Source organism: Pungitius pungitius, chromosome 4, assembly GCF_949316345.1.
Source record: "Pungitius pungitius chromosome 4, fPunPun2.1, whole genome shotgun sequence".
NCBI lineage: Eukaryota > Metazoa > Chordata > Actinopteri > Perciformes > Gasterosteidae > Pungitius > Pungitius pungitius.
This window is the reverse complement of record NC_084903.1, coordinates 19,273,215-19,284,336: the sequence shown is the minus strand read 5'-3', so window position 1 is coordinate 19,284,336 and position 11,122 is coordinate 19,273,215. Positions and strand designations below refer to the sequence as shown.

Sequence of the window (11,122 nt, the reverse complement as noted above, 5' to 3'; positions counted from 1 at the left end):
ATACAAAGGGTGTACATGTGTTGCTAAACTACAATTCAATAATAATGGGAATAAAACACTTTTCTGAGACCTCAGCAAATCGGGGAAACAGAATTCTATTACAGAGACTGTGTACAGTGCACCTTAAGAAAACCCTGCCTTGGACGTGATTGGCAAAGACATTATTCTATCCTTTGGTACCCTGCCGTTCCGGGATTACAGTGACGTCACGCCGATACCCTTGCATGGATGAATGCTAAAGAACTATAGAGCCACAAATAATAGCACAAGCAGAGTCTATATCTTGCAAGTCTTACGTTATCCTTTAAGCCTCCTTCAGCTAACACAACAACAATTTTTTTTTTGCACTTAATGACGCTTAATTTCATTTCTTATCGGGTCCTTCGGGGGGATTATTCATTCATATAAAACAATCTGCAGCTGGTGCCATCCTAAAGTCTCCCTCCTATGAGTGAAGTCATCTATTATTGAGCGAAAGGCCGTGCGTGGAAATGTGTGTAAGACGGTGGATTTGAAGTAGAATTGGTCGCAATCGATCAAGGGTGAAGAATATTTCTGATGGTAACAAAAGAAGCAGCTATGTCTTTCTCGCAATTTGGATACCCTTACAATGCATCTTCACAGGTAAGCCTCTTTGCTTTTTATTTGTGTACACACACACACTACACAGACACACACACTAATTGTTTTTTTGTGCATGTTGCCTTGTATTTTACTACAGTAAGGGCATTTTTCTCTCTTACCAACATTATTGGCCGAGTGACTTTGAGAAGGAATGTTATTTTCGTGTGGTGTTGTTCAACTAAATGTCGATGTATATATATATATATATACACACGCCCGTGTCCAATTACACTGAATTATGAATGAACTCACGTGTTTTTCTGATGACAATAGAGAGGGATGTCACATATTGCTCGCTACGAGGTGTAATTGGGCTGTAAAGCATGCTGTACAGATTCGCAAAATTCTTTTTTAATGCGACTTGTGGGATTCAGACACCTTGCTTTCTTCGGAAAACTTAAAAAAAAAACTATAGTGGGCATTTTAATTTAAATATACATTTGTTCACTTAGTGGCATGTTCGAAAAAGTTCGACTTGATCGGGGTGGAGAAGTTACTGTTGTGAAAAAGTTGTCACCCAACTTTTCTCTCGATAACATTTTAAACATTTTGTATAAAATTCAAATATTTTAGATGTTTATTACGGTGTTGAATTATTTGCGTTGTGATATCACCCTGTTACATCGATGATAAACCATGGATTTCACCCACCTAGATTTCCATCTTAATATCCCCTCAGAAATAATAATTACTACATTTTTTATTAATAAACGAAAAAGTGACTTTGAAGTACTATTGCTTATTACACGTTTTCACAGTGTAAGTCACTTTGTGTCATTCAAGGAGTCCCGTGAAAAGCGTCTTTCCTTGAACTAGGGCAGATCGCACGTTAGTATAAAGACACCTGATTTAGGACATTTAAACTGAAAGGAACTTCACCTTTTCACAATCGCAATGCCGACTCAAAGGCTCAACTCTACACCGACGGAGCAACTTCACCCGGCCACACATTTGCAGCGCATCACCCACAGTCACTTCACAGCTGTCACAGGCATCCAGATGAGAGCTGGAGCAGCCAATGACCATCTCTATCCACGATTCTCTTCATGCAGTTTTTCGTGTCGGCAAACCCCAGTACGACTTGCTGCGATTCGATTTCCAGGTCGGTCTCTGATGGGACAGGCGGCTCCCAGACCGCCGCCGCCGCCGCTGCCGCCGCCGCCGCCGCCGCCGCCTCCTTCTGCTGCCCGTCCTACGAGAACCGACTCCTGGCGAGCAGCCGGACGGAGCTGAACGCGGCGCTGGGGATGTACGGCTCGCCATACGCCGCGGCGGCTGCCGCCAGCCAGAACTACGCCAACTACTTCCCCTACAGCACCGACCCATCCGCTATCTACTCCACTCTGGTGGGCTCACTTTAGCTTGATTTGATGGGTAGCTGGGAGGGTGCGGGGTGGGGGTGGGAGGGGGGGGGGGGGGTGTTTCAGGCTAATCGATCAACCGGGTTTAGTTTGTCAATTTATCTCAAGCTGCAAACGTATCCGTCTCGACAAGCCGTTTAATCCGCCGTCCAGTCTCGTTTTCTTCCCGTCAATAACAAATCTAAAGCCCCTTCCCCAGTGCGAAGGGAACTAGAGGAATGCAAAGGACTCGATTGAAAAAAATGTCACTTATTGTTATTGTTTTAAAAGTAATCATCCACATTCTGCCTGGTTTAAACAAAAAAAACTGGCTTTTGTTGTTGTTGCTGAAACAGCATTTGAATTAAAAGCATTGACTTACATTAAACTTTCAGATATATTCACTTTGAGAAAGTTTAAATGGATATTTTGGATTGCAGCTGGGACTTTTTAAAAATGTTTATTCCTATACATAATAAACCGTTAACCTTTTCGATCCATGGAAATGTTCAACAGTGTTTAAAATGTTTTTTAAAAGTGATGTTGTGGTTACATTTTTATGACTTAAAGCAAATGTCTTCATTTTTATTTTGAAAAAAAAAAATGAAATGAATACGTATTGCAAACTTACAACAACTTTATTGTTTTTTTTTGCAGAATCCACAGTATGACATCAAGGACAGCACAGGCACTTTACACTCCGGCATCACTCAAACCGCTGCATACTATCCTTACGACCATTCACTGGGACAGTATCAATACGACAGGTACATTTTACGTTCCTTTTTACTCTTTCTGTGATGTGAGTGTCGGCAGACCCGGGTCAGAGGTCATAACAGCAAACATTTCACGGGATGAATACACTGCATTCAGATCAAGGGTCAGAGTTTAAATGAACACTGATACCTGATGCGGGAGGGGGGGGGGGGGGGGGGGAGCTGTGGGGCAGCAGGGAGCAGGGACACGATGAGGTAGGGTACTATGTGATGATTTTGTGTGTCCCTTCTCCAGATACGGCACAGTAGACTTTAACGGCACAGCCAGGAGAAAGAACGCAACTCGTGAAACCACCAGCACCCTCAAAACATGGTTGTATGAGCACCGCAAGAACCCCTACCCCACCAAGGGAGAGAAGATCATGCTGGCCATCATCACAAAAATGACCCTCACCCAGGTGTCCACCTGGTTCGCCAACGCCAGGAGGAGACTAAAGAAGGAGAACAAGATGACCTGGTCGCCAAAGAATAAGGCCAACGACGACAGGAAGGATGACTTTAACAAGAGCGACCAAGACGGCGTCACCAAAGGTAGATTCATTTTTGGTGGCAAAAAAGGTTTCTTACACCAAATTAAAGTAAATAGACAAGGACAAAGATAAGGACCATGCATGGTAACATAGGGTTTACATCAAAAGGTACTAATCATCTGTTTTCCACGCAGACTCTAGTGATTGCAAGGAGGAGAAGGATCTGCATCTAAGTGATCTGGAGGACATGGACGACGACGACTGTGACAAGTTGGACAGTGACTGTGAAAAGGCGGCTGCAGACGAGCAGGCCCTCCACAGGGTCATGGCAGTATCCGGAGCACCTCAAAAGAGAGACTGCGGCTCTGAGCTGCACCTGAGTTTAACCAACAGCTTCCACACATTCCCCTGCACTCTCAAAAGTGTCGCCAGCCTCTCCCCTCTCCCGTCCGACTTCCTGGACCCCGCGGTGTCCAAGGCACCGTCTTCGACCGGCCCCGCGGGAACTGTGTCCCTGTCTCACTTCGAGGGATCAGACAAGCCTCGGATTTGGTCTCTGGCTCGCACGGCGGCTTCGGGGGTCATACTGAGCCATCAGCAGCACGGCTCGGAGCTCAGGACAGGCAACTCAACCGGGGACTGCCAGCTCCAGGGCCCCAGCATTACTGGACAGTGTGGGGGCATCAGAGGCCTCCATGAATCCAGTGTCCCCAGTGCTGAGAACCCATTCCCCGATGGCCTATCCTTGCACTCAAAAGTCTATGGCACCGGCAGCTACATTCACAAGGACCTCCAACTGCACTGCCCGTCCTACGCTGCCCTTCCAGACGCATGTCAGTACTCCACTATTGAAGGTATGTTGTTTTATTCCTGCACTAGAGATACAGTTAGACAGTTAGAGTAAACAGCATGCCATGATGTTTAAACAGTAAGGAAAGTCCATTTAGGGTTAGTGAGGAGACGCTTCATGCCAACTTGCAGCAGAGGCAAGTTTTCTCAGATATGCTTTTATTCGGTTGTGCAGGATTCTCTGGTGGCAAAGAAGAGGCACAGTCATCTGACCTCAGAGAAGCCTGCGGGATCGTGCAGGATGACAAGGTCACAGCGTTCAGACCAGTGATGAAGAGGTGAAGCAGGTGAGAATCTCCACTGAACTTGAAAAGAACAGCAAAGTCACAACACACACGTGCACGCACAACTACGGAGGTACGGAACAGGAGCATTGAACACGTGAACAAGCACACACAGACACCAAATGTATAATGTATTTGTGTTGCTAAATCTAAAGTTTGATTGTATCTTAATATAAAAAACGTAATGGATTGCTGTGCAATATTTCAGAAGTCATTTATAATAACCTTTTTGAATTTGATCTACTTGGAAATATAATAACTTTTTATATAGTGTTTGCTCCTCGTTTGAATGCCGTCTTTTCCTCTCCTAGATTCCGGGAAACTGTACCACAATAAGGAATGGGACATGTATTATGCACTAAAGGAAGACTACATGGGAGCTACCTGATGCTGCAGTGAGAGGCTGTCAAACTGTGGACGTGGCTATCATTTTGCACAACTTTGTTTTTATGGTGTAAATGACTTTATGCAAAAGTTCTAGATGCAAAGGTATGAAAAAGGCCAAATTAAAATGGCAAAATTTGTGTATGGCAATCGTGTAGTGTAGCAAACTTATTTATTTCTCTGTGTATTTATTATTTTGTTACGTTGCCTGTTTGTTTATTATCTGAGGTGTTTATTGGTTGAATTCGTGTCTGTTCTGAGTGTATTGTTACATGTTGCGTTTTACTGTGGCTTCGTTTTATTTTGCCTGAAGTAAAAAAGGAGCAGGTCTTTGGACATTCAGCTGACCGTAAAAAGGACCGGATTCCCTGTGTTGTTAAAATGTGAGGTTCTTCCGTGTTTGCCTATCATGTGTTTTTTTTTTTCTTTTCTAAGAATACAATTTTTTTTCTCCAAGAGTTTTCCTTGTCTGTGTCATGGTTTTTCATTAATTAAAAGCCAATTGTTCAATTTAAAACATTTGCAGATGTGCAATTGATCAAAGTTCGTCGTCCTGACTCGACGCCGAAGGCCACAGTGCTGACGCAGGGTCATAATTCAGAGGATTTAGAACGTGAGTGAAATCCACAAGTTGCGGAAGAAAGGGGACATCACCCCCCCTATTGTTAGCATCTAATCCAAAGTGGCACCGAACACTTTGTTACTGTTCAGAGCAAGCAGCGAGGCAGGGACATAGAATGAATGCTGCTTTGTCCCCTTGCAGCGAGCCCACTGCACTAACTTAACATTGTGTTAATTAAAAGGTCATTTGCAGGATCAAACCCGGCAGAGAAATTCACATGGTCCATCAAAGCGCCTTTTGTTTGGCCTGTTTTGGCACGCACTCGTTATGTTGGTGACTCTCCTTACAAACAGCTGTAATAAGATGATCACTTTAGTCCTCTTGATGTCCTCCGACGGGTTTAAGAACTTTTGAAACGAAGCAGTTTTAAAACAAACGACGGGAGTCAGCTGTATAAACTTGAATGAAGGTTTGAATATTGATTTTCACTAACTATTCCACTGCAAAAAAATGTTGTCATCATTTTGTCCTTGTGTGTCAATCTGATATTTAATAAATCTGGGTGAGGCTGAAAGGAAAAAACAAGTACAATCTTTATAAATGTACAGCCTGTGTGATGTCAAAGGTTTGCATCTCTATAATAAACAGGACAAGTCAAAACAACGTGCATTCCTTACAGTGACCCTTATACTTTCAATAGAAATACAGCAAAAACATATTGGCTATAGAAAAACATAGATGGGGAGAACAGGGAGGAGTTCACTCCATCTAACGTGTGGCCTAATAACAGCTTTTATCCATCAGTCGAGGGCCGATAATTTAACAGTCCTTCTGCTAATGACAAGCAGATCTCCTCCTCCTCCTCCAAATCCTCCTCCTCCACACTAATCACTCGTGACCCCGGATGCGATGCTCTTTACGTTCAAATGTAGGCTAGGTGTGTATCAAATATTTACAACCAAATTTAATTAAAGCGCAGGGCTGTAAAGAAAAGATGCCTTAACGCCACTGAAGGTAATGATGCATGCGCAATGGGATTACCACGGCGACGTACCTGGGGGAAAGCGAAGATAATGGCCATGATGGCCTCAGACGGAGCGTGTGCCTGAAGCAGCTAACAGGTCAATTAGTCTGTCGGTCCCATATATTGGGTGTTTTAATGTGGCCAAAGCAGCTGCGCAGACAATCAAGAGACACATCAACCGGATAATCCGGTCTGGATGCCACGGCTCAGAAACCGCATTTAAAATATTGCGAGGAAACCCAAATTAGAATAAATGAAGTAAAACATCCTTAAGTTTGAAGATGTATAGATGTTTAGCATAATTTCCGTGTCATGGTGCTGGTGAACACAGGGGGAGGAGACAAACACAACAGATTTTTTTTTTTGTCTGAAATCTTTAATCTGAGGCGAGACATGAAACTACAATCTTTCAGAATAATAAATTCCTTAGGTAGCCTATATATGAACAAGTGAATCTCCCTAATACAGCTTCCCTTTTGGTAAATTACATTTTTCATTAGGGAGGGGGAGGTGGCTGTGCGTAGGAGAGCCTATTTGCATAATCCAAAACAGATTTGCAATAATCTGTGAATGAGACGAAAATATGCACCCAAAAGAAAATAATAATAAGAAAAACAATCAATGCAATCAACACTTGCACGGTTTTGAGATTATTTTTTTTGTCAGCACCTTTTGTGTGAATTCAGAGGTTGTCTTTATAGTCATATGTCTGTTGTTATCAAACAGAAGTTAACCCCCCCTTTACTGTTACGGATTAGTGATCATTTCTTTTCCAGCTTGCACCCTCTGCTCTTTTCAAGTCAAGTTTCAACGACGGGTGTTCATTTAAAGTCTGTGTGTGCACTCACACCGAATTATTTGGGACGAGTTAAAGAAACTTTAACAGAAAAATTCTGAACAGCTGGTGTAGTTGTTTTTTGTTTACTTTCAATTTTAAAGGTCACCTTTAAACTGACTTTTTTTTTGTTGCTGCAACTATTATGAAATACACAACTGAGTTGAAATAACAATAAGTGCAACTTCCCCATGCTGGTCTGCCACGTTCTTCAGTCAGCGATCACAAATGAAGGCTCAGAAATGTACATAAAACCTGCAAAGTACAATTCCTAAATAGTGTTTGAGCACACAATCTTTGCTTTGCTTGGGAATCCTCAACTTTATAATAAATGAAGCGTCTTGTGGCTAAATGGCTAAATAGTTTCAAATGCCCTTGTTTCATGTAATCATTGTTTTTTGGTATTTGGCTGCATCACGCTTAACAATGACTGCTAGTGTAGTATGTTGTGCGACATGCTACTGTAGGTCAATGAGGGGTTAACCTTTGACAAAGCACTGTCAGAACCATCCATCAAATGCTCTTTTGGGTTTTGGCCCCCACTTAATGAGCATGGGCCTGCGGCGGTAAAAGAATAGGAATAATTCTGATATGATAGTAATGGCCCCTTCGCATAAATGGAAGCCACAATAACAACAACAACAACAACATCTCGAACAATAATTTGCCCGCTAGTCTGACAAAGGAGGCCGCATGTAGGTGCCCTTTGATGTGTCCCACGCTGGGCCACTAAGGCTCATAAAACAAAAGTCTTTGTACCGGTGGCTCGGCGTTCCGATGAGGAGGACAATATGTACACTTCATTACATTTTGTCAAAAGGCGCAATGAAATGTGTGCGGGACATTGTTCCTGTGCATGTCTCCCTCCATGGAATTCCTGATTGACGATGTTGCTACAAGGTCTCTGCTAATGAGTTTTGTCAGAGACAATTACGGACTTGGTGGAATGGCCGCAGAGGGGATGAAAAGGTGGCTTTGTGCGCTTTGGGTGGATGTTGCATTGCGACCCTGCTTCTTTCCGTACCCCGTGTTTGACCTGCGTTGTTTGTTTCGTGTCTGAAAGAATCCCGGGAACCTGCGTTCTCCAGGCCCAGTGATCTGCTCCGCCACCTTTGCCCTTTTCAAAGCACGTCCCGAACTGGAATCCGGTGCCTCCGTTTCCCAGGGTCCTGTTTCGTTTGACTTAAAATTGAGTCGAGTCAGGGAGTCCTGAAATAAAGATTTGCAATTGAGTTAATTCACTTCACTGACAGTCTGTCACTGCCTAATATGGCTCAAGTGGCACTACGCTGTGAAGGTAAGCGTCACACTGCAACCAATCGGTTCAAACCTTTGCCTCCATGGCTTCTGCTGCTCAGCGATTCTCTCTTGGTGTCAATTCCACTGCTTAAGCAGAGTGTGAAGTCAATCTATCTCCTGCACTATCTGTTACTAGTAAAAAGGGCACAAATGGCACTCAGGGGATTAAATGAGCAAAGATTGTTTACTCTTGACACACGCATGCTTAAGCGGGTCAAAAAGCCCCAATCACACAATGAAAGGCAAGATTCGTAGATTCTAACCGACTATGCTATCGCGAGAAGAGCTTCCACGTGAATCCTCACACTTCCACCCACAGAGCGCTCAACTCTGTGTCCTCCTGTTTCTGTTATCTTGTTTTTTTTTTCTTTTATGTTTGTCTGCTGGACTGGCAGCTCCCTGCTGCTGACCTTAGATTGGCGTCACCGCCATCCGAATAATCTCTTGTGTCTTTTTAATGCCCTTTAATAATCCCCTGCGCATCTCATTTTTTAATCTCGCTCACTCCTTCTGTTTTTCTTCCCCTTCACATCGGGCATCTGTTGGCCTTTAATGCCTGCTGTTGAGTTTCCATTTGACTTCTAAACACGGTGGATCATGTCTTAAGATGACCACAAAATAGGCAGAAATCTCAGCAAAAACATGTCACGTTTGCTAAAGTCAAAACAAATTGCAGTTCTGAAAAACAATCCATCGCGTTGGCAATTCTAAGATTAGATGGAATAAGAGGCAGGGCTCATGTGTACTGACACTAAAAAAAAAACATTAAGAAAAGGGGTGTTTTGGGGTCTCACGTTATATACGGGCGGAGACCATGCTGCTCCGATCAACCGCTCCACCCTTATAACCCCACTGTACATGACCCGTCCAGATCCAGATGGCAAGTACAAGTTAGCAACGTGCTGGTGGAGACGGTGGAGCAATGAGCAGCTAAAACCACGGTCATTTTCTCACATGTGAGTGTAGACCAAAAACCTAAAGTAAAGTCGAAGGGATGCAAACAGTGGAGTGACAGCGCAGTGCAATAGTGCTGATTCAAGTCCACACAACCTGAACAGTGATGAGGGGCGTGGAAATTCTTTATGACTTTTTCTGCTCTCTGGTAGGGAAAATATTGATCAGTGCAGTTTGAAGACATCGGTATTAACTGCTTATGCAAACAAACCAACTTGAACAAATGGTTTGATTTTTCTCCTAAAATTATGTTATTGACAAAGTGCTATTGCTTTTTCTTTTCAAAACCACGTAATTGGAGCACAGTGCTCCTTGTTGGATGAACTTTCACTGTCGTTGGTGTTTGTATGATCTCTGGATTGTACAGAAGGAAAGACAGCTTTGCTGGTTTAGAGAGAATATTCATGATACTAGAGAACAACAGACTCATTTTAGCAACTTCACATTGAAGGACACAAACAACTCATGACTCAGGCTAATTCAGGGTGATCGTTTTTTCTTTTGTGACTGTTGCATAGGCAGCAGTTCATCTGGACTGCAGACAGCAACAGTGTTCAGTAACCGCACTCTGCAGAGCACCTGGAGCACTGTCAATTCTCTTCAATTTGTGTCTCCGATGGCCACAGTTCGGCAACTCTTCCCACCATTTGACAGATGAGGTCCAGCATGTGACGCCAGCAGCTCGACTCTCTCTCGGCGACTCTACACCTGACTGCCCCCCCCACACCCCCACCCTCCCTCTTCACAGATATGTAGCACAACGAGTAGCTGTAGCAGTATCGCCCATAATGAACATCCTCCACCTGAACAGTGAGTATTTCCACTACATTAGTTTCATTGGTAGCATGCGGGCGGCTGTGTAACAGTAGGGTGTCAACAGCACTCTTCTCCCACCAGGCTCTGCTTGTGGGCCTGCTTTCTCTGTGTGAAGCGCCCCCGTGTAGGATTACACACTCCGGTGTGCGAGTAAAAATAGTTGCTCGCTCTAACGGTGCCTCCACGCCTGCCCCGACGTCCACGTCCGCCGCCGCCGCTTACTGTTACTCACGGCCCTCGGGTACCGTGCAGAGACGCCGAGGGACGCCAAAGCTTTTTACGAGAGCGGTGTTCAGTTTTGATTTGCAGAACGTGTCATTACTGTGATGATGCAAACCTTAAAAAAAACAAAAAAAAAACGTATGCACGCAATCACAGAAGAGCACTTTGAAGCGATTGTGCCATGTTGAATACCTGGGAAAAGCTTGTTAAGACACTGGGGAGAACACCGTGGCCTCTAATTTGAATTTCATCATTTAAGTACATTGCACGGGAGCCATGAAATGTGAAGAAGAAAAAAAAAAAAAAAACAGCTTTGTTCATCGCAAACAAAGCTCAGCGGCTCTCATCAAGCGGCGCCAACGCGCGGCGCCCCACAACAAGCCGCTGTTGTTGCGTTGGCATGCCAGCAGTGACCTGGCTGCGACACAGCGGAGCAATGAGAGGCCTCAGAGAGGGGCAGTCGGTCCGCACGCTCCACATTCTACAGCAGCAAGGTAAGTAGGAGGAGGAGGAGGAGGAGGAGGGAGCAGCAGAGGGAGGTGACACGGAGACCACACATTTCCAAAAGTTCACTCTTAAACACACTACGCTCATAAAAGTACAGGCCCCATTATTCACGGGTGGGATTTCTCCGTCTCGCTTATGGCGTGCAGGCAAACAGCCCGAAACCCCCGGAGCTGTGT

The 11,122-nt window shown here is 44.3% G+C and overlaps 1 protein-coding gene across 2 annotated transcripts; it reads left to right on the top strand.

The window, feature by feature from the left end:
• The first annotated feature begins 235 nt into the window (after nucleotides 1–235).
• irx6a (iroquois homeobox 6a) lies at nucleotides 236–5,934 on the top strand. Of its 2 annotated transcripts, none has more exons than XM_037456963.2 (7): nucleotides 236–624; nucleotides 1,677–1,970; nucleotides 2,622–2,731; nucleotides 2,976–3,271; nucleotides 3,405–4,064; nucleotides 4,235–4,346; nucleotides 4,655–5,934. In XM_037456963.2, the coding sequence occupies exons 1-6, from the start codon at nucleotides 559–561 to the stop codon at nucleotides 4,339–4,341; spliced, it is 1,533 nt and encodes a 510-aa protein (XP_037312860.2). In that variant the 5' UTR covers nucleotides 236–558; the 3' UTR covers nucleotides 4,342–4,346; nucleotides 4,655–5,934. The 2 variants fall into 2 exon arrangements, with proteins under 2 accessions (XP_037312860.2, XP_037312861.2); XM_037456964.2 differs by having other exon boundaries at nucleotides 237–624; nucleotides 1,727–1,970.
• Nucleotides 5,935–11,122: the final 5,188 nt, after the last annotated feature.